General features: G+C 34.7%; 1 protein-coding gene across 1 annotated transcript; it reads left to right on the forward strand.

The window, feature by feature from the left end:
- Positions 1–631: 631 nt before the first annotated feature.
- On the forward strand, positions 632–2,000 carry LOC107846568 (histone-lysine N-methyltransferase ATXR6-like). Its single transcript, XM_016690924.1, has 3 exons — positions 632–655; positions 1,570–1,670; positions 1,757–2,000. Exons 1-3 carry the CDS (start codon positions 632–634, stop codon positions 1,998–2,000), a joined length of 369 nt encoding a protein of 122 aa, XP_016546410.1.
- The last annotated feature ends 23,466 nt before the right edge of the window (positions 2,001–25,466 follow it).

Consider the following 25,466-nt stretch of genomic DNA (forward strand, 5'->3'; position numbering starts at 1 on the left):
AGTTTTCTATTGGTATATTTTGAAAAGTAGAAACTATTGATAGATTTTGTAATATTGACTCTTAAACTATATATTTTTATGATTTTTCCTATTTCAAATTGAAAATATTTATGAAATTACTTGGATCGATTTGCCATAATATGTCCAATAACTCAAATATGAACCGTAACTATATAAACTTATTAGATTAGTTATTACAAGTTATAGCAAATTTTTTAAGTTTTTAAGTTATAACAACTTTCATTAAAAAATATATATATAAAAAAGATTTTTTTGTTTTGTTGAAAATACAAAAAAGTAATTAATGAAAAAGGAAAAATTAAGATTTAATACAATTACTATACAATTTACCTTCCTTAAATATAGTTAACCTTAATTACTGATCTTTATCCACCCCCAAATCCCTCTAACCATTATTTTTTCTCCTATTTCAATGCTTGCATTAAGAGTTTTCATCTTTACAAACTACCTTCCTCTTTGTACACGATTAATTTCTGTCAGTAAACAAAAATATCATAATTTCGGCGTCAACAAATTGCTGAGGATTATAATTTGAAAGAAAAGCAAAAACAAGTATTTCTTTTGATAACAAATATGAGTTTTGTTAATTTGCATTCAATCATGATACATCATGAAGGGAGATGAAATTCGGCAGGTTTGTTAAATTTTTTTATGAAAATGGATATTTTTTCATTCAAAACGAATTTACATATGAATATAATATCCAATTAAATACACTAAAAATACACAATCATTTTTACCTACTTGCGCTTGACCTTTCAGTTCGAGAATGTAACAATAGAGAATTGAAGAAACACAAAAAAATAGAGAATTGAAGAAACACAAAAAAATAGGGACGACCCGGTTCATACCTACTCCGTAGGTGTCGGGGGTTCGAAATGCCCCTCCAACGAAGCTGGGGTGAGGGCGCGTAGGTCAGGCCCGGAGTGGTCCCCCCCCCTCCCCGACACCTACGGAGTAGGTATAAACCGGGTCGTCCCTATTTTTTTGTGTTTCTTCAATTCTCTATTTTTTTGTGTTTCTTCAATTCTCTATTGTTACATTCTCGAACTGAAAGGTCAAGCGCAAGTAGGTAAAAATGATTGTGTATTTTTAGTGTATTTAATTGGATATTATATTCATATGTAAATGGGGCATTTATTTTTTGAGTATTAATTTTTTTTTTAATTTAACAGTTACGATTTGATTTGTGTGGTGAAGGATTATACTTTGTTTCTTCGTTCTTCAAGAATTAACAAACCAAAGATTTTTAAGATAAGAGAGTATTGTGACATTCATACATGCTCAATAAAAAATTTTCAAGTCTTTTTGATGAAAATAAATGGGGTGTTTTACATGGATACGTTGCCTTCCCTGTGATGCTCAAAATTTTCAAAAGGAGATAATATTATTTAGCAACTTAGTATGCCCTCAGTGGAAAATATATAAAACATTAAAAGGAAAAATTTTGGATAGACCTTTTATTTAGAGAAAAAAAGGTTCAAGTTTCTTAGCATGATCTTTGAATTGTTTGTTTCATATCTTAATGCTTTTGTTATTCAACTCCAGGTATTATGCAAAAATGATATCGAAACTTTAGATTTGTGCAAGAACATGATGAAACAAGGTGAATGGCCACAACTTATGGTTGTTTTTGATCCCAAAGAGGGGTATGTACATGAACAGACATTGAATTTTTTACTGTGTATGATCAATATGGAATGTTTCATTTATCTATTTGTTTTTCATTTTTCAGATTTACTGTTGAAGCAGATGTGTTCATGAGAGACTGGACAATAATTATAGAGTATGTTGGAGATGTTGATTACTTGAATAACCATGAAGCTGATGATAGAGATATTACGATGACTCTTTTAAGTACCAATGATACATCAAAGGACCTCATCATTTGTCCTGATAAGTGCAGTAATATTGCTCATTTCATCAATAACAAGCATTTGAAATCGGAAAATACATGGTATTTACACAAATACCAATAACAAACGATGCTCAATGAATAAAGACAATGAAACGAGGTCTTGAAAGATTAATTGAACTATTTTTTTGAATAATTTTAGGGCTTTTCCCACAAGGGGTATAACCAAACTTGATTTTTCAGGCATTATCTCAAAAAAATAATTTTTTTTAAGATATTAAACCAAACTCAAGGGTAAATGAATGTTGGAAACCAATAGTCATACTCAAAAGAAGGAAAAATAATTTGAAAAGAGTGAATAATAATGAGATAAAGACTTTTATTGATATTTGGTAAAAATTTAAAGATCTAACGTATGTTTTGGATATATAGCTACCGTAAAATGTGATGCTCCGTAGAAAAGGGTAAAAATGATGGAAAAAAGAAGTTAAAAAGGATAAAGAGATAAGACTTTTATTGGTAATTAAAGACAATAAAATATGAAAAAGTGTATAATCAAGTTAATTATTCAATTTAATAAGAAGTATGAAATCAGTTCTTAACTTTACAAAATATATTTACCATATATAACTCCTTAAATTGTGAACAAACTTTGATATTTAATTATTAAAAAAATATTGAAATCTTAAGTTGCCATAATTATCCCAGATCTTTAATTAAGAGTGATAAATGTTAAATGCTAAATATTAGGAAATAATACAAATAATAAATATTTAAAAAATAATTTTAAAAAATTTAATTAAAATATGTTTTTCTCAAAAGTTGCTATAGCTTGTAATTATTTCTTAGGGAAAGGGGTCAAATTTGCCCCTCTACTTCAAAAAATTAGCTAAATATACCCTTCGTCATACTTTGTAGTCAAATTTACCCTCAGTGTCATAATTTGGAGCCAAATTTACCCCTCTAGTTTAGAAATTTGCTAAATATACTCTTCGTCATACTTTGGGTTCAAATTTACCCTCATGGTTAGGAAACGTTTCACTTTTAACCTTCCTTTAACAGAAAAGCCCAAATCAACGTTAAATTTTTTAATTTTTTAAAATACATCACATCCTAATCTAACTCGGCCGATCTGACCCATAAAAAATATACAAACAAATATATCCCTCCCTTACCCTTAGTTCTGTTGATCGAATTTTTTCAACGAACAAAAATACTTCTTTTTCAATGTGTAACACTGGTAGGTAGTTTACAAATGAACAAAATGTAAAATGAAATGGGATAACGGAGAAGCATGAAACTAGAGAAAACGTCTATTTCAAACTTTGCTCTTATTCGATTACGTTCAAATTTCAAATTTTGGTATACAAACTTATGTGCATCAAAATTCTAAACCCAGTGAATAAATTTTTTGTGTAAATGACATGATAAAAAATTTGTATAAATCTAAATTGCATATAAATATATATGAATGAAGAGATGTCAGATTGACACATAAGGAGACCTCTTAACTCAATTATCCAGAGAAATATCCAATGGGTCTAATCTATTGCATTGTTTGTTAAGTGCCATTTCTCATGAGCTTTTCACTGATGCAGATCCACGAACTGAGAAATGAATATATTTCTTTGTGTTTGCACTGATGCAAATCAATTTTTCATGAGCTATGTCTGAAAATATCTCGTGGCTTAATCTCTTTGAAAAGTTGGCCAATAGAACTGAAGGGGGTATATTTATTATTTGGGTCTTTTTTGTGGCTCGAGTCAGATCAGACGGATTAGATTAAGGTGTATTTTATTTTTAAAAAATAGGGTATTTAACGTTCATTTGAGCTTTTCTATTTAAAAAGTGTATATATGAAAAGTTTCTTAACAAAGAGGGTAAATTTGACTTCAAAGTATGACATCAAGGGTAAATTTGACCCCAAAGTATAACGAAGGGTATATTTAGCCAATTTCTAAAGTGGAGGGATAAATTTGGCCCCAAAGTATGACACCGAGGGTAAATTTGAGTACAAAGTATAATGAATGATATATTTAGCTAATTTTTCAAAGTAGAGGGGTAAATTTGACCCTTTTCCCTATTTCTTAAGTCTAGTAATTAATGAAAAGTTATGCTATAACTTGTAATTAACAATCTAAAAAGAATATTTGGGATAATTTTCACTTATTTTTGTCCTTTTCCCAAAAAACAATGAAAAAAGAAGAAGAAGAAAAGTAGCAGTGTTTTATTTGGGCCTATATCTTAGATTTTTTCATTTTACTTGTAAGTGGATCTTCCCAAATATTTTACAACGGAGATTATAAAGGCTATAAAATATTAAAATGGTAATAAAATTTCTTGGCCATTCGACTAGGAATTATTTTCATTGAGTGATATTTTTTGTCTTTCTCCCTAAGTAAAAATGAATTGAAGGGATATAATTTAATCAAAATAAAAAAGAGGTAAAGGGACCCACCATGTTCCCCAAAGGGAATCGAAATATTTTTTTTTTTTGGTTTCGCAAGGTATCCCCACAGTTGGAATCCGTGAGATTAATCCTCCGTTCCACGGTTAACGCTTTAAGTGGTAGAGAACTAGTCACAGAATTTTTTTCATTCACCAGAGATGGGGATCGAACCCCAACCTCTTGCTTAAGGGGTGAGGTGCTGAACACCACATCAACCTTTGTGGTTAAAGAGATCGAAACTTGAAAGTGGGGAAAGACACAATACGACAATTCAATGAATTAACCAATTTTTACATGAAGGTAGGGGGTAGCGCCCGTAATTATTTAGTAGCGCATGGACATTCTCGGAATTAGAATAAAAGAATGTAGAGTATAAATACTTTAGATTCGAGAAAATTCTTTTGGCCACAAAAACTTGACACAAATTCAATCACAATAATAATAAAAAATCCATTCACATATAAACTATTTTTTAAAAAAATATTTTTATCCTTTTACCTTAAAAATTAAAGGGATAATACTCACGAAAATATCTGAACTTTGACTGAATTTCTAGTTAAGCATATTGAACTTTGCGGAGGGTCCTATTACCCCCCATAATTTTTTTAAAGTGGAATTAATTACCCCCCCAAAATGTTATACCCAGTTTTGGAGTAGAAAGTGTAATACACGCGCCAATGATATATTGACACGTGTATTTTTTAAAATTTTAATTTAATTTTAATTTAATTTTTATTTAATTTCTTTTCCATCTTATTCTTTTTATCATTTTTTCACTAAAAATCTTGATTCTTAATGTTTGAAATTTGGTTGCCCCATTCTCCATTTTACTCCATTTTCTTCTTCAGCAGCAGCCATTTCAGATTTTGCTCCACACTTTTGTAAGTCAAATTTGAGCTTGACATTTCATCAAACGTTTGGTGGGCAGTAATAGGACATTGATTTTCTTCTTCATTTTCAATGACAATGGCTCTTTCAAGTTCCATAGTGAATTACCATGAGAAGAAAATGAAAAATGAGGTTGTGTTGAAGATGACCCATTCAAAATTTTTTCTTAAAAAGGATTGCAACCCAGATCAAATTAACAGAAAATAAACTACACCCACAAGCCATTTCACACTAAATATCACAACACAGAACCCAAAACTCAAAACCTTTACACATTTCTTATTCTTATTCGATACCATAATCAATTTTAATTCCATTCTTAATGTCCTACACTTTATCATAGTTCGTTAAAAATTGCACTCACCATCACCTTAATTTTTTTTAATTTATGAGAATTGTGGCTAGAATTGTTGAGAAAACGAAAAAAATCTTACAATGGATTATTCGACACCATAATCAATTTTAATCTCCATTCTTAATGTCCTCTACTTTATCATAGTTCGTCAAAATTGCACTCACCATCGCCTTAATTTTTTTTTAATTTATGAGAGTTGTGGATGGAATTGTTGAGAAAACGAAAAAAATCTTACCTTTAACAATGAAGATGAAACCTTCAGCAAGGGAGATGAAAATTGGAGAAGAGTAGAAGAAAGAAGGTAAGAAATTTAATGAAAAATATATAAAATAAATTGAGGAGATTTCTGACCAAAAAAAAGCTTATAACAATTTTTTACCAGTATCACGCGCCCAATGCACGTTAATTACACGCACTTGTTCAAGTGTACAGATATATGCCATTAAAATACGAAAAAAGAAGTCTAGGGGGTAATAGGACCCCCGCAAAGTTCAATATGCTCAACTGAAAATCCGGTCAAACTTAAGGTATTTTTGTGAGTATTATCCCAAAATTAAATATATTTTTCTATCCTGTTTTCTGTACTTTGAATACTGTTAATGAGATTAATTATAGGTAATTTCCATAGTCAACTATGGAAAAGTGTTTGTTCATAATCATAGTGAAATATTGAAAAATGTTTGTTTCATAATCATGATTTTCATTGCCAAATAGCCAAATACGTTTTCAATAGTCATTTTCTCATAGCCAAGTACATTTGTATTAAGTATTATCCATATTTAATATGTATATTTCTAGAAAATATATTAGGTAGAAATCTCTAGTTTCAGTTATTATAATTTTACATCTTTTCAAGTTATGACAAAAATAATTAGGTAGAGATCTCAATGTTTCAGAAGGTTCTCAGTCAATGCTAATTCTTTCATAGTAAGAATTTTATTTGTTACAGTAAAAGAAAACTAGTACTTTAGTTCACACATTTTAAGTTTGAACATAACATCTTTGACTCTAACTACGACCGTTTAAAATCGAATCGAAATCAATAATCTATAACGATAATTTGGTTATAGGACTAATGGTTCGACTTATAGAATTACCAAGTGTAAACTGTCTTGAGTTGTTGTTATCGCAATATTTCACAAATTATGTTTGAAAGTTATTTAAATATACACATTAATTTTATTTAAGCATAATAATTAAAAAATAATCAATTAGAGGTCATTTTCGTAACAAGTATAAGCAATAATTTACAATTTATTAAATCGGTGTAACATAGGGGCACAATTTTATTATTAACACTTATATCTCACTCTATATGGTTTGATAGATGTGAACTATATGCATGATTTCAATAAGTATCGATATTTACCAGGTCTAAAGTATGTTGAGTTATCATTATTGCAATACCTTACAAATTATGCCTGAGAATTATTTATATATATATATATATATATATATATTTTAATTTTATTTAAACATAATACTTTAAAAAATAATTAGAGGTCATTTTGGTAACAAATATATGTAATGATTCACAATTTATCAAATCGGCTTATAGGAGCGAAAGACTTGTATTATCGACACTTACGTCTCATTCTCTTTGATTCGACACATATGGACTATATGCATGACTTTTATAATGTGTCGATATTTACCATGTTTAAAGTGTGTTGAGTAGTCATTATTGAAATATTTCACAAATTATGTTTAAAAAATATTCAAATATGTATTTTAATTTTATTTTAACATAATAACTAAAAAAATGAACAATGACCAACATGGGTTGTGGTGCAGTGGATGAGGCTGCTCCACCCTTAACCAGAGGTCGAGAGTTTACCCTGGGCATGAAGAAAATTCTGTTGGGAGCGCTACCCTCCGAATGGGGCCCTACCTAGCGCGAATCTGAATTAGTCGGTCTCCAATGCGGGTACCGAACACCGAATATGAGAATAAAAAAAAAATGAACAATGAACAATTAATCTTCAGTGAAGAACTCCAAGAATGAACAAAGAAATTGAAATGCTAAAAAAAAGAAAATAATGTACTGGAATTATTTTTTTGATCAATTTCATTCATTTTGCACTTCTGCATTGTCAGTTATGTCACCTCCGAAATCAATATGGTAGAGTTCTTCGAAGCGATTAGTGACCTCAGCCATTGAGTGACGTCTGTCCAGGTACTGAGCAGTGCAATCAACTGCAAGTTGCAAGAGCTGAACCATGTGCTCCTCAATGGTTTGGTACCTAAGGAGCTCGATATCAAAGACTTCAGTTATCCATTCCTCTCGTAGCACTGATTGCACCCATCTTGGGAGGTCAAGTCTATCTGTCACGCGACATAAGTCTTTCAATCCTTGAAAGGTAGAAAAAAAATATATTGTAATACAGTCTTTTTTTATCAGCCTTCAAATACTTTTAGGATTCCTTATCTTTTAGGTGGATTCAGTCTCTTCCTCATAAAAAGAGAAATAGTCAAGTGAAAGAATCCCACTTCGGAGTCACTCACATGAGAAGCATTGGTCTTTCTCTTTTCCCTATCCAACAACAAGACGCCAAAGCTGTAGACATCTTCTTTCTGAGAGACTTTATGAGGGTCGGTTACCTCTAGTGTCCGTAACCTGCAATGCTATTGGGAGTTGATGATGGGCCGACGAGTTGAACATAGCCAAAATCTGAAACACGAGCCTCATATGATATGGTGAGGAGGATGTTGGATGACTTGATGTTGCCATGTGAAACTGAGGTCCCTTGTGCATGAAGGTACGTGATTCTGTGTGTAGCTCCAAAGGAAATTCCAACCCTTGTTCCCCAATTCAACGGTGTCCTGCCTGCTCCTTTACCGCCTATAGAAAAGACAGCATGAATGACAAACTGTTGTGACATAAAAGTTATGCACTAATTCTAGTAGCAATCAAATATGCCAGCATACAAATAATTCATGGCTTTTACCCAGAATGAATTTGATGAGGTACATTTAACTTAAACCCATACAAACAGATTAAGTATTATACCATCTTTTTTGTCTTGTAAATTTTCTTAGTTCTGCCCTATACATATATGCAATATACAACTTTTTACTAAATGCTTTCAATAACAACATACCCCGTGAAATGTGACAATTAAGGTCTAGGGAGAATGAGGGGTGTCCGTAGACCTTACCTCTACCTTTCTAAGATAGAGAGGTTATTTCTGAGAGACACTCGACTTTGGAATATAAAATTTTGCAAATCACTTATGGATAAAATATATTTTCAATCTAAATTATGAACACGAATTCGTACAACAACAATTGCAGATTCTGAATCCATTCTTAGTTGACTAATATATAAAACATGCCAGATTTCATATCCAGTAATTTAATGTTTATCACATTAGATTAAGATGAAATCTGACTAAACATACACAATAATGCAACTACATCATAGTAATGTCAAAAAAATATTATTTTTTACTGTCGGAGAATATTTGGGCACAATAATGCAATAACATCACATCAACCAAAAGCAACAACTTTTACACAACAGTTCTAGCCAATAATAGATAACACGATCCAAGATAACAACTAAGCATCCAAAATTCTCAAAAAATGTTACTGCATCTGTGTTAATCCTCCAAAAATTCTCTACTTTTGAAGGATGCAACATGCAACCGTTGATATTTTAAGAGTCACGGCAACATAGAAAGCAACAATATGAGTATCAAATAGAGAACTAAAAATTTCAGATTATGTAAATGGTAAACAACACTACTGTACCACACAACAACAACATACCCAATGAAATCCCACGAGTGGCATTTGGGAGGGCAAAATGTACACAAACCTTACCATTACCTCGTAGAGGTAGAGAGGTTGTTTCCACAGGACCCTCAGCTCGAGGAACAACAAATCAAAGTATGAAAAGAAAAATGACGGTTAAGAAAAAACAGCAACTAATACAAAAACAGTAACAACAACAAAATAATACAATAACCAAAACACCATAAACAACAAATGATGAATGACATGAATAAGAATGACAGAAAGGAAGTAATTTTCTCACTATGTAAAAGTGTACAAGGCTTCCAATTGAGATATAATCATAAATAAGAAGCTTTTCAACCCTGCTATAATAAAAACTTTTCACAATGTAAAAGCGCAAACTGGTTTTAATTGTGCCAAAACTGAATTGCAACTGTTATTGATGTACTTTAGTTGTTCTAATTCTTGTAATGTATCAAATGAGTTGTAACTACAAGGTCATCTCAATTATTTATACAATTCATCACAACTTTTTAAAAAATACATCAATATCTAAAAAGAAAAAAGAAAAAAGAATAGCTTCACTTCAACTGCTAATTGGATATTAATGAAATTCTGTTTCTACTTGAAAAATAAATTCAAAAAAATAAAAATGAACAATTAATATTCAGCGAAGATCTCCAAGAATGAACAAAGAAATTAAAATCCTAAAAAAGAAAATAATGTGTTGGGTATTTTTTAATTCAATTTTTCAATATTTGGCACAACTAAAGTATAAAAAAATTAAAATAAATACTTAAAATAATATGACCCACCTTCACAAAGTAAAATAATCCCATGAGATAAATGTTAATGTAGTGTGCAATAGATTGACAAAAAAATAAATTATGCTACAATTTTTTTCATTAAAATGAAGCTAACAATAGATTTAAGATAAGGAACCAACAAGTGTTACGGGAAATAAAAACTGCAGCTAATAGCAAACTTAATATATCATAAACCCGTGCAAATAACAAAGTGTTGCAAACAAAAATTTCATAATTCATAATCAAGAAAATGCTAGCATAAAACAACAAAAATAATGGCAACGCATCAGGAACAAGTGCATGTTTGGTGCACAAATGCAACTTGTTGTGACACACAACTGCATCAACTCTTATAACTCCAAGTTTGGATCAACATTGAGATCAAACAAGGTCCCTTGTAATAGTGTAACATTAATTTGCTGCAATTAAAATCAAGAAGAAACTATAATAGAAAATATATGTTTAAATTACAAATCAATTAAAGTAGAAAAAGTATACCTCATTCTCAACAAGAGAATCATTCTGCTCCATGCTTATACCTCTGCCTAGTCCATTACCTCTACCCCTGCGCTGACCACTTCTATCACTGCCTCTACCACCCAATGCCACCACCCTTGTCACCACAATTTTGACCACCCCTACAACCAATCCTACCACTACACCTTCCTCAACCTCTAACACCAGTTCTCCTACCATTACTAGCTCCGCATTCACCACACGGTTGTGAACTCGTTAAGTAGTATTCAGTTCTTTCTCTACTTCGAGATATATGTGGCCTGCCACGTGAACGAATATATTGGGGGTCTCTTAGAATTACACCTTCAGTTTGGTTTGTATCATCCAAATCAGGGTCTCATCATTCTAGTTTGGAAGATCATGCACAATTCTCTTCAAATTATGTTTAACAAAATGATCTTGCACGTCGGTGACAAATGCTATATCACAAGCCTAGTCAAAATACTTCAGCATTCCCCAATATGTCTTGTACTCAAGAGTCATATTTGGGTAACCTTCCAGAAAAAATCGACTCAAATGGGTTCGAATGATATCTCTTCTCCACCTAGTCAATATATACCTTTCATCAATTTTATCAATCTTCTTGTGTGCCAAGATCTTTGAGTTTATGACAACAAAGTATACCCCTAGACTCAAACCATTTATAGTTATAATTAAAATAATTACCGCCAGGCCTATATTCAAATGTGTCCTCTACTGGATTTCTACCTTTTTATGCATAACTGAAGAATCAGTAATTATGAATTTCTTAACACTAGGGACAACTTGATGATCATCGAGGGTGTTGATTTCACAATGATACAATTTCCTTAACTGTTTTGAAAAATTCATATATTGTATGAGTATAACACTGAATTAACTATTCCTTCCACTTGAATAGTGACTCACTTATAATAAAAAAAATCCTTTGACTTGTATTCTGCTTCTAATTTTTTCTCATGCTTAGCTCTTACAGCTAACTCCTATTGGTGAATAAAGAGCTTCAAGGTGCTTTGATAGGAAATATATCCATAAAAGAACACATCATACCCTCACAACTTTTCGTAGATAGCATACTAGCCCAAAAAATACATCAAGGTAAGAGGAACCCATTTCTCCTTCTTAATGTAAAGCTTGTTGAATCAAACCCTTATTTGCAAATCACACTTTGCAATATATTCTATCCATCTTATATCAAAATTTTTAACACTGATACAATCAAGGATCATGGACTTGAATTCTCCACGTGCAATTTTAAAACACCCTGCATTTTGGCCCTTGAAAATTTCTTGAGCTTTGAGCTTACTGCCCTGATTACGACCAGACCCTATGAGTCGTAGGGTGTCTTGACGAGTCATTGGGATGAGTTGTAACTGTCACAATCCGAACTAGGGCCTGCCCGTGATGGACATCCCGAACCATGAAAGCCCGAGCGTTCTACTCTATCTGGTAATCATGCACAACATTCATATAATAAAAGAAGATGCAGAAATATAATCTGATACGGAAACATGGTCATACTCTGGATTTATTTTAACAATAAGAAATGAAATCCGAAATCAACCAAACAACATCTGGAACAGTCTGCGAAATCTCTACTACATAAAAATCTGACAACTATCTAAAAACTGGGACAAGGCCCCCAGTAGACCAAACCAACAGAATAACATAGTCTGAAATAACAGGCCTTCTGGAACAAAAAAGGCTCACCACTGAATGGATCACTTCTCTCTGGAATACTCTAGTAATTAGCTGGACCCTTGAACTGAGCCTCCGAACCTGGGAAGTAGGGGGTCAATACAGATGTACTGGTACGCAGAGCAGATCCAAAATATTAATTTATGTTCAACATATATGAGAGAAATTTAAAATAGTTCATAAACATATCATATAGTAAGAAATCTCATGGGCATTTTTGAAAGACTCTGTAAAATCATCTGAACTCTGTGACACTCTTCGTTTTACTTCTGCGCTAGGTGGTATACCCTACAACTCTAAAATTCCATGAGCTATATGGAATCCGCCATTGACTCGGCGGGAAAGCCTCCAACCCAAGTGTGCCGCAAGGGTTGGAGTCTCTGACTCTGCTACGCCACACGACCATCGCCAGTGTAAAAATAATATACCCGGATCAGCAAATCATGATTTTAGGCTAAGAGTTACTTGAACTCAAGCCTTCTTTGGGTAACCACCTAACCCTCTTTAAGCCCATTTTTAACTCTTTAAAACATGCATTCCCTGAAAACATATTCTGAATACATACTCTGTTATGGCACATATACTATGGTATTGTCATACCATTGACTTGCAAGTCACATCTTTGAGCCATTATTAGCATATTACAATCTATGTTTTCAAAACATAAATTCGGGACCACTATATCAATAAATCATTTCAAAGAGCTCCTTCTCTAAAACTCATGTAAACACATATATGCAACTCTCTTTGTCAAACTTTCAATGATGCAAGGTGGCCATGTCAAAACTCTTAATCTCATGCAAATCTTTCTCTTTTAACAAAATATATTTACATCAAGAAACTCCCTCTCTTAAATCTCTAAATCATGCTCAAAATACTATGACATTGAGTAAACTATTTTCAAGCCATAAATCATGCATTTCAAATCATTCACAATAAGATCATAAACTTGAATTTATCACAAACGAAGGACTTCATAATCTGTGCTCTCAAACAAATCTTAAATTTCAATTTCATACATATACATATACTTGTAAATCAATTTAAGGGGGTGAGGCCTAAAGGCTAAAACAACAATATCAATAACATGCATAAAGCATAATAAAATCATGGATTTCAAATCCCTTTAACAAATTCATGCTTTATAATCTTTAAATCATAATTGAGTATTTTTAACAAGCCCATACATTTTTAGGATAAATCTCACATACCTCTATTTAGGAAATTAAAGAATGATTCTTGGTGCCCATGGCTTGGGAATTTCAAATCTTCAATCAATTTCAAAAATCCAAGGTTGAATCTTAGTTGTTTGGGTTTTCTTGTTTGAAACCCTAAGGAGTGTTCTTGATGGTTTTTGATGAAAATATCAATAATGAGGTCATTTGGAATTAAAATCCCATGTTTAAGCTGATAAGAGGGTGGAAAATACCTAATGTACCCTTAATAAGACGAAATAAAAATATAACTGGGAGCACAATTTCATGGGCCACTATGATGCCCCACAATCGCGGTGGCTCGCTGGAAATTGACGAGTGGGATTCTTAAGGTCACCGCGATGCGGAGCCATCACATTATCCCACTGGTTGGGACCTAAAACTTCAGCGCGATGCGCCACAATCGCTCTATGCTACTGAAATTTGACAATTTCTAAATAGGCCCCCTTCGCGATGCGCCAAGCACCAAAATGACGGTGTTTTACGACTAGAACTTAAATTAGCCATAACTTCTTACCTGGGTATCAGATTTAGGCGAATCTTATATCGACAAAAAGCTCATTCAATTTTCCACATGATAAAAAGTCAAAATTAGGGAAATTATATATGATTTAAAATTTACTCACTTTGGAAGTAAAAAATGAGACTAAGTTTCTTTGACACAATTCTAGTCATTTACCTCTAAGAGCATATTACCACGAGCTAACGCATGGACGATTTTTTTACAGGGTGTTACAGTAACCAAATCAGTAAGTTTGTGGCTTGATTTTTCTCTGAGTACGAATGACTTACTAAGAGATGTAAGGATATGTTACGAGTCATTAGGTGTAATCATAGAGTGTCCAGTGTAAGTCCCAATTTGGGTTCTATGTTGACTACGACTGTACCCTATGAGTCATAGGGTCCCATTATGATTCCTATGGATGAGTCATAAAGTCAACAATGTAAGGTGCCTTGGTGGTACTGCCTTGATTACGACTCATGGTGACGAGTTGTAAGGTGTGGTTATAAGTCAAGGGTTGACCCGTAGCCAAAGGCGAAACTTTTTCCGCTTTTAAGTTGAGGGCATTCTGGATATTTCCCCTCTTAAAAAAAATAGAAACCCATGTTTTATAACCTCTTTAGGGTGTCGTTATCTCTCAAAAACAATCTAAGTAACTCTCAAACACTCCCAAAAGTTTCTCTAAATTTCCTCAAGCAAGTCAAGATAGGGCTTCATCAAGTTGGTCATCTAAGGGCTCAAGGGTCAATTTCTCTCTAATTTTTTTGGTGTTTAAGACATGTTAATTTTCTCTCGGGATGTTTATCTGGGTTTTGAAACAAGGATTGGGGTTTTTGAATGTGTATGAATTGAACAATGTTTCTCATGGTTTATACATAATTTGCATGATTTAACTATAGTTTGAACTTGTGGGTGCGCGGGTATAGTGAATGAACTAGGGAATTGTGATTTTTCCCAACTTGTGACTTTTGAAGTGGTTATGACTCCAACCCCATAATGTGAAATTGGTTTTAATCATGAGAACTGTGGGAATTTGTAAAATTGAACTAGTTTTGAACTATTACATGATATAAACAGGTCTTTGAAATACAATGGTATGATTTAATGAAAAAAGAGAGTTGGTGTCTCCCACCGTGTATTAATGAACAAAAGGAGTTATTTTCTCCAAATTAGTGGGAATTTTTTTGGCATGTTGTTATTACCTTGCAAGTATAGTTGGTATAACGATATCAACCATGTATGCCTTAATGTGGAATGTGGTTAAATGAATGGAAATGTGTGATTGTTTTAATTGGGCTATAATAAAGATTGTTTAGCTGAGTCATGAAAGTGGAGGTTCGAGTGACCGATACTGAAAACAGCATTTGCTGATGCGAGGCTTAACATGACCAGATAGGTTTGAGTGCCCCTCATTATTATTTTATGATTAGGGAGGTTTAAGTCCCCTATAAATCATTATATGATCAGGTGCTTAAGTCACCTTGGTATATGTTGGGAGGTTCGAGTCCCCCATGTGCATATATAAGGGGATTATTCTCCAGTTCATACGGCTAGATGAACTGGGGCCTGACCAGGGGGTGAGATCTGGGGCCTATATAGCCCGTGGGTACTATTATATGATGGTTGAGCTACATAATCAAGGCTAAAGTTTTTAAAAGCATGTTAAGCCTTTTCCCTATCTCGGAATATGATATATATACATATATGCATTTGATTATGTGCATTGATTTTTGAATGGTCTTAAACTGTTAATTAGTCATTATTTTATCCTTATTCTTGAGTTACATTCTAGCGTTCACCCTGCTAACCATCTTCGAATACTGTATCCCTATGCGATGCAGGAATTGGTCATACTTCTACTCTTCCAGCTCAGTGATTAGGATTCGGGATCAGCTCATGAGTTGACATTGAAGCGGTGAGCTTCCATATATCAAAAATCTATATTACATGCTTTGTCTCTCTTATGTCTTAGACTTACTTTTGCTTATCGTTGGGGGCATATCTAGATATTTTATTGACATTTAATTTAGATCATTATTTAGAAGGCTTTGTTTGGACTACTGTGGCTATTGATGTTGGTCATTATTTAGCCGGTCGTCGGTAGCTGGTTATGGGCATGCATTTAAAAAAATTCTTAGGATATTGTATTCTATCTTGTTATATGTTAGAAATTTATTTGACCTTGGGATGTGGTGTGTTTGGTTTGGTTAGGTGCAGGGGGTGATCTCCATTCCATGTGGGAATTGAGATACCCATCACGACCACGCTCTTCTTTGGGTTATGAAAAAGATAATATTAGAGCATATGTTTGGTGTCATTGGGTGTCCAACTAAGTCTAGTCAAGTAGAGTCTCATTTATCTGTGTGTAGCGCACCACACTTATAAGGGAGAGGCTACGCGGTAGTTAGGAATATTTTCTTTTCTTGTTGTTCTGTTTTAAGATATAGGGTCTAAGATCTTAAACCTCCTTTAATTCTCGTTTGTTCTCGTTTGATATCATGTCTCCATGATGATCTAAAGCACATGGAAACCCATCTTTCCTACTTGACGATAATATTGATGGGACACCACCCACTTATGGGGTACAAACTTGGTCGAGGGGTCTAATTCCCTATTGCCCTTCTGGAGTTCCACTAGTCCCCTCTAGTCCTCCTCGAGCTCCTCGGGCTGATATGTCAAATTCGGAATTTCATCATTCTATTCATATGTTGGCTCAATTGGCAGCTTCTCAGTCCGAGCATGTAGCTTTTGTTACTCCATCTTCTGAGGCCACAAGGGTTGGCTAGTTTATGAGGTTGAGTCTTCCAACTTTTACTGGTGTTAAGGTTGAGAAAGATCCTTAAGGTTTCATAGATGATATGGAGAAGATCTTTCGGTTATGCATGCTACTAATAGGAAGGTGTAGAATTCGTTGCCTATCAACTGAAAGATATAACTTATCATTAGTATGAGGAATGGGAATAGTCTAGGGAAGAAGATGCCAAATCCTTATTATGGGATGATTTATCTAGTACTTTTCTGGACCGCTTCTTTCTTCAAGAGTTGAGGGAGGCAAAAATGGAACAGTCTGTTAATCTGAAGCAAGATAGGATGACAGTTAAGGAGTATACTTGAAATTCCATAAGTTGCCCTGATATGCTCCTGAGTTAGTGTCTAGCACGAGAGATAGAATGAGGAAATTTACTTTTGGACTGTCCCATGATTTTATTCTAGAGAGTAAGGCTGCCTTGTCGAACAAGGATATGGACATCTCCAGATTGGTTGTGTATATGTAACAGGTTGAGAAAGAGAAGAAAAAATAGGACGAGATAGGAGAAAGGTAGAATAAGAAGTTTAGATTTTTGGATTAGGGTAGAGGTCAGGAGTAGAGTAGTAGAGATGGTGGAAAGTGGTCTAAGAAGAAGTGTGGGAGTTCTGGTTCCTACTCTATGTCTAGTGCTCTTTATCTAAAGCCATTGGGTGATTGTCATTCTCAACATGATAGTGGTTTAGGGTACAAGGTGCATAATCTCAGGCTAGTGGGGCTCAGTCTGCTCCATCATATCCTCTTTGTAGGTTTTGCGGGCATATGGACCATGGGCTTTGTGAAGAACGGAGGAACATGTGTTGGTTGCTTTAGGGACAAATAAAATTCCTGTTGCCATTTCATCATCTCTTATACTAAAGGCTACCACTTTTGCTTCTAGTACCGACATTGGCCAAAATCATTTGTATGCCCTTGCTACCCACCAGGACTCTGATGCATCCCTCAATGTCGTCACCGATATGTTACAACTCTTTTCTTGTGATGTGTATTGCTTTCTTGATCTAGGGTTTACTCTTTCTTACGTGACCTCATTTATGGTTGTACATTTTAGTTTCGGTCCCAAATATATTCCTAATTTTTTTATTTTTACCCCAGTGGGTGACTATGTGGTTTCTAAGAGAGTTTATAGGGATTGTATGGTATCGGCTGGTGGTAGAGAAACCCTGGTAGATCAGATAGAATTAGACATGGTTGATTTTGATGTTATATTAGGGATGGATTGGTTGCACTCATGCTATGCCTCCTTAGATTGCTAAACCTATAAAGTTATATTTAAATTCCCTAATGAGCCGGTCATTCACTGTGAAAGGGGTTCTCTAGTTCCTAAGGAAAGATTCATATTGTATCTTAGATCCCAGAAGTTAATTTCCAAGAGATGTCTTTATCATTTGGTCTGGGTTAAAGATTCTTGCTTAGAGGGTTCTTTCTTATAATCTATTCCCATGGTTAATGAATTCATCGAGGTTTTTCCTGATGATCTTCCTAGTATCCCTCCCGAGATGAAGATGGATTTTGGGATTGACCTTGTTCTGGATACTCATCCTATCTCTATCTCTCCTTATAGAATGGATCCGACTGAGTTGAAAAAGCTTAAAGAGCAGTTGAAAGATCTCCTTGACAAGGGTTTTATCCATCCTAGTGTGTCTCTATAAGGTGCTCCTATTTTGTTCATCGTAAGAAGGATGATTCCATTCAATGTGCATTGATTATCATTAGGTGTATAAGGTTATAGTGAAGAATAAATATCCTCTTCCTCGAATTGATGATTTGTTTGACCAGTTTCAGGGTGCTAGATATTTCTCTAAGATTGATCTTAGGTCTGGTTACCATCAGTTAAAGACTAGGGAGGTGGATATCCCAAAGACTGCCTTTCGAAACCTGTATGGTCATTATGAGTTCTTAGTTATGTCTTTGGGTTTGACTAATGCTTTAATGACATTCATGGACTTAATGAATAGGGTCTTCTGTTAGTTACTGAATTTGTTCATCATCGTATTTATAGATGATATTCTGGTATATTCTAAGAGTGAGGCAGATCATATCGATCACCTCTATATCGTGTTGCAAACCTTGAAATATCAGCATTTGTATGCTAAGTTTTTGAAGTGTGAATTCTGGTTGAAGGCTATTACTTTTTTGGGTCATGTCATTTTTAGTGAAGGGATCATGGTGGATTCGCAAAAAGTTATAGTGGTTAAGAAGTGGCCTAGGCCCACGACTCTAACCGATATTCAGAGCTTCTTGGGTTTAACCGATTACTACAGGAGATTTATGGAGAGTTTCTCGACCATAACTGCCCTGTTGACTAAGTTGACCCAGAAAAAGGTGAAGTTTTATGGTTTGACGCTTGTGAGGGTCGTTTTGAGAAGCTAAAAACTAAGTTAACTTCAGCTCCAGTTTTGACTTTGCCCGAGGGTACTGATGGTTTTGTTGTCTATTGTGATATGTCCTGTGTGGGACTTAGCTGTGTGTTGATGCAGCATGGTAAGGTGGTGGCCTATGCTTCTAGGCAGTTGAGAGTTCATAAAAAGAATTATTCGACTCATGACCTGGAGTTATTGGATGGGGTTTTCTCATTGAAGATTTGGCATCACTATTTGTATGGAGTCCATGTTGATATATTTTCTAATCATAAGAGCCTGCAATATGTTTTCACCTAGAAGGAGTTGAATCGCAGGCAGAAAGGGTGGCTTGTATTGCTGAAAGACTATGACATGAGTCTCCATTATCACCTAGGTAAATATAATGTGGTTGCTAATGATCTTAGCAGGTTATCCATGGGGAGTCTAGCTCATATGGATGAGGATAAGAGGGAGTTGGTGAAAGATATTCACTATTTGGCTAACCTTGAAGTTCATCTCTTGGACTCTGAGGGTGGTGATGTGTTTGTGCAAGAGGTAGTGTAGTCATCCCTTATTGCTGAAATTAAGAAGAAACAGGTACTGGATCCTATCTTAATAAGGATTAAGGGAGATGTGGGGAAGTAAAAGATTGTAGCTTTTGAGATTGGTGGCAATGGTATCTTGAGGTACCAAGGCAGATTATGTGTTCTCAATGTAGAGAGGTTGTGAGAGCGGATCTTGGTTAATGCTCATGATTCGTGTTATTCCATTTATCTCGATTTGACAAAGATGTACCATGATCTTAAGAAGATTTATTTGTGGAACAATAAGAAGCGAGATGTGGCTAGTTTTGTGGCTAAATGCATGTTGTGTCAACAAGTGAAGGTTGAACACTTATGGCCCGATAGTGATCAAGAGATTGAACTGCCGGTATGAAAATAGGAGATAATTAATATATATTTTATTACCGGTTATCCTCGATCTCAAAATTAGTTTGGTTTGATTTGGGTCATTATGGATAAAATGACTAAGTTTGCTCACTTTTTGTCAGTAAGGACTAATTATTCAACAGAGGTTTATGCAAAGTTATTCCTCTAGGAGATTGTGAATTTGCATGGGGCTCCCATTTCTATCATGTCATATCTTTGTACTCAGTTCTCATCACACTTTTGGCATTCATTTCAGAGAGGTTTCAGAACTAAGGTAAGCCTTAGTACTGCTTTATACCCGCAGTAAGATGAGCAAGCAAAAAGGACTATTCAGATATTGAAAGATATGTTTTGGGCTTGCATGATTGACTATGGTGGTAGTTGGGTTTATCATTTTCCTCTTATACAGTTTGCGTATAATAAGAGCTACTACTCTAGTATTGGGATAGCTTCGTTTGAGGATTTGTATGGTAGGAGGTGCAGGTCTTCCATCGGGTGGTTTAAAATTGGGTAGGCTAAAATGTTTGGCCCGGTGGTTCACCAAGAGATAGAGAAGGTGAAGGTGATTTGGGATAGACTTAAGCTGTCTAAATTTGCCAAAAATCCTATGCGAATGTGAGGTATAAGGAGTTAGAGTTTAAGGTAGGTGATTGGGTGTTCTTGAAGGTATCTCCCATGAAGGGAGTAATGCGGTTTGGGAAGAAGGGGAAGCTCAGTCCCCGGTATGTCGGCCCGTACTTGGTCTTGAAGAGGGTTGGTAGTGCTGCATTTGAGTTGGAGTTTCCTCCTAGTTTGAACTTTATTCATCCGGTGTTTCATGATTTGATGTTGAGAAAGTGTGTAGGTGATCCTTCGACGATTATTCCTTTGGAGGAACTGGATATTTTGAATTTGTTATCATATGAGGAAGTCCTAATTGAAATTTTGGATCGGCAAGTTTGGCCGTTGCGGACGAAGAACGTAGCTTTAGTAAAGGTTCTATGGAGAAACCACAAGATTAAAGAGGCTAGTTTGGAAGTCGGAGAGGACACTAAGTCCAAGTATCCATTCTTATTTTCCTCTCCAAATAATCGTGCTTAAGGTATGTGTTATTCTTAACATCTTTGTTTTCTGACTTTGTTAAGGAAAATAGTGATTTCCTTGGCATCTTTATTTTCTTACCTTGTTAAAGGTAAGAGTAGATGCATATGGAGTCTAATCGTGCTAGTAATTTACTTGACCCATCATTCAAGGATGAATGATCCAAGTTAGAGAGAATTAAAACACCCCAGATTTTGGCCCTTGAAAATTTCTTAAACTTTGAGCTCACTGCCCTGGTTACAATCGGACCCTATGAGTCATAGGGTGTCCTGACGAGTCATTGGGATGAGTCATAACCAAATCAGTAAGTTTGTGGTTTAATTTTTCTCTGAGTATGAGTGCCTCACTAAGAGCCATAAGGATATGTTACGAGTCATTAGGTGTAATAGTAGGGTGTCCAGTGTAAGTCCCAAGTTGGGTTCTGTTTTGACTACGGCTGGACCTTACAAGTCATTGGGTCCCATTACAATTCCTGTGGCTAAGTCATAAAGTCAAAAATATAGGGTGCCTTGGTGGTACTTTCTTGGTTACGACTCATGGTGACGAGTCATAAGGAGTAGTTATGAGTCAAGGGTTGACCCATAGTCAAAGGCGGAGCTTTTTCAACTTATTAGTTGAGCATATTCTGGATATTTTCCTTCTTAACCAAATAGAAACCCATAGCTTATAACCTCTTTAGGGTGTCGTTATTTCTCAGAAAAAAATCTAAGTAACTATTAAACACTCCCAAAAGGCTCTCTAAATTCCCTCAAGCAAGTCAAGCTAGGGTTTCATCAAGTTGGTCATCTAAGGGCTCAAGGGTCAATTTCTCTCCAAATTTCTTGGTGTTTAAGGTATGTTACTCTTCCCTCATTGTTAATTTTTTAAAAGCATGAGTTTTAAAGTATTGATCATGGGATGTTTATGTGGGTTTTGAAATAAGGATTGGGTTTTTTGAATGTTTATGAATTGAATAATATTTCTCATGGTTTATATATAATCTCCATGTTCTAAATATGATTTGAACTTGTGGGTGCATGGGTATGGTGAATGAACTAGGGAATTGTTATTTTCCCAAACTTGTGACTTTTGAAGTGGTTATGACCCCAACCCCATAAAGTGAAATTGGTTTTAATTATGCTAACTATGGGAATTTGTAAAATTGAACTACTCTTGAACTATTGCATGAAAAAGATATTTAAAATACAATGGTATGATTTAATGAACAAAGGAAGCCGGTGTCCCCCACTGTATATTAATGAACAAAGGAAGTTGTTTTCTCCAAGGTAATGGGAATTGTTTTGGCATGTTGTTGTTACCTTAAAAGTGTAACTGGTATGACGATACCAACAATGTATGCCTTGATGTGGAATATGGTTAAATGAATGGGAATGTTTGATGATTGTTTTAATTAGGCTATAATAAGTGTTGTGTAGTTGAGTCATGAAAGTGGAGGTTCGAGTGATCGATACTAGAAACCATGTTTGCCTACGCAGGGGTCAAAGTGGCTAGGGAGGGTTGAGTCTGCCTCATTATTATTTCATGATTACGGAGATTCTATTCCCCCCTAAATCATTATATGATCGGGTGCTTAAGTCACCTTGGTATATGTTGGGAGGTTCAAGTCCCCCATGTGCATATATATATATGAGATTATTCTCTGGTTCGTACGGCTACACGCACTGAGAACCGATCAGGAGTGAGAGCTGGGGCCCATATAGCCCGTGGGTACTATTATATGACGGTTGAGCTACACAATCTAGGCTAAAGTTTTGAAAAACATGTTAATCCTTTTTTCCTATCCCGACATATGATATATATATATATATATAAAAACGTATATGCATTTGATTATGTGCATTGGTTTTTAAATGATCTTAAAATATTAATCATATCATTATGTTATCCTTATATCCTAATTACATGCTAACGTTTACCCTGCTAACCGTTTTCGGATGTTGTATCCCTATGCGATGCAAGAATTAGTCATACTTCTACTCCTCTTGGTCAATGATTAGGATTTAGGATCAGCTTGTGAGTTGACATTTAAGTGGTGAGCTTCCATACATCGGAATTCTATATTTCATGATTTGTCCCTCTTATGTCTTAAACTTATTTTTGGCTATCGTCGGGGGCATATCTCGACACTTTATTGATATTCAGTTGTGGATCATTATTTAGAAGTCTTTGTTTGTACTACTGTACCTATTAGTCAGAGTCGGTTGGCCGTTTGACCAGTTCTCGGTACATGGTTATGGCCATGCATTTAAAAAAACTTTCTTAGGCTATTGTACGCTATCTTGTTATATGTTCATAATTCATCCAACCTTGTGATGTGGTGTGTTTGATTTGGTTAGGTGCAGGGGGTGATAACCGGTCGACGTGGGACTTGAGATACCCGTCACGGCCAGACCCTGGTTCAGATTATGACAAATTTAGAATCAAGAAGTCTATTTAAGTAAAGAGACAACTTCAAGAATATGTGCCAAATACAATATCTATGTACTGTATGTGGCATCAGTTTCACAATGGCTGGATTAATGCTTGGGCATTGATCTGTTATGATAGCACCTGGATGAACATTTCCCATGGCCTCAATCCAAGTTCTTAGAATCAATTTGTATCTAAAGATATCTTCATGAGAAATGAGAGCACAGGGCACATCCTATTAGTATTAATTGTCTATGGTGATTGCTGCTAACAAATGAAGCACAAGGCATATTGTAGCGATTCACAAGATACGCCGTATCAAAGTATATCACATCATGAAAGTGCTTATGAGCTGCCTTACAATATGACCTACGTGTGTACTGAACCCCATCGGGAAAAAGATTCATTGTATATATAGGGTAGAAAATCTATATTTTTACACATAAATTAATTTTGAAACACCTGACCAACAAGATGAGACAGCCCAGTGGTAGTGGGTAGCTCTATTTGGGCTACAAGCACCAGCCCCACTTTGTAGGTTCGATTCTCACTGTGGCGTGCAGGTTGCCTAATTTTATTTTTTTTAATTTTGTGTTGTGTATAGGTACAACACATTTATTTTTTATTTTTTGAATCCACTGAGGAAAAATCCCGAATTCTGCACTGAATGCACCCTTACCACATTTGGAAGTCTACCCTTCTTATCAACGTCTATTGAATAGAGAAACTCCCAATCCATTAACTGCATTTCACGAAAAAAATTAAGCAATGACTGTGCTTCCCCTTCTTGCATTTCAAAGCTCCTGCTCTTCAGAATAAAATTCCTACAGTACTTTGGAGTGCAATCCAAATTTTGTGGTCTATCACGTTGAACCTTGACAAGTCTAATGTTTTTTGGTGGGTCTAACTCCAGCTCAATCGTGAGCTGTAGAATCCCTTTTCAAAGATTTACTAACCGACCTATGACCAGCCATTAGACGAGATATGACAGGGAGAAAAATCATGATTGTGCTCATTAATAACTTTAGAGACATACCAAAAACTATTGATATAAAAAACGGCAGTGATCCTAGCTTTACAGTTGTTACTCTTTGTAGTATATTTAGCTTTGCGATTACTAGCCCTATCATAATAATAAGTTACATACTTGGTAGTCTCACCACCCATTTAGCCGAAATTTCTTTTCACAATAGAAAAACCTTTTAATCATGCATGTTCTTTGTACAATGCAAATAAAAAAAATTATCTATAAATTACATTTTGGAGATTGGACCTGCGCCCACTTGATCTTTGGTGAAAGCATCCACCAGTTCACGATCATCATCATATTCTTCAAACTCCTCTCCTAGAATGTCTTCCTCATCATTCTCAACTTCTTCAATGTATTCTCCATCATCATCTAAATGTATAACAGTTTTGAAACTGTAGTGTGAATCATCAGCTACCCATCCCTAACCAGCTCATACCTATTTTTTTGGTTCATTAACATGTTTGCCAGACCAACTATTGTTTCTTCATCTACATTAAATTGTCCTTGTGATGCCAAAATTTTTCGTTTGTATTCATGTCTTCTTCAGTTGTATTCATATTTTTTTAACACAAGGAGAGAATATTGAGTAGAGAAGAACGTAAGAAAAAAGAGTAAACAGTAAAAATAGTATTTGAGTTAGAGCAAAAAATATGTATGTGTTTTGAAGAAAATATACGCATCCCAATTAAGACTGTTGATATTCTCAGCTTAAGAATTTGTGTTGCAATTTAGGGAATAAGATAGCTTTAATTATCTTGACTTAAAAAAAATAAAAGAAAAAGATTTAGTTTGTTTAGAAGAAAAGGCTATTATAGTATTTTTATTATTATGTGGACTTCTTAAATAGTC

This window comes from Capsicum annuum, chromosome 11 (genome assembly GCF_002878395.1).
Source record: "Capsicum annuum cultivar UCD-10X-F1 chromosome 11, UCD10Xv1.1, whole genome shotgun sequence".
Taxonomy (NCBI): domain Eukaryota; kingdom Viridiplantae; phylum Streptophyta; class Magnoliopsida; order Solanales; family Solanaceae; genus Capsicum; species Capsicum annuum.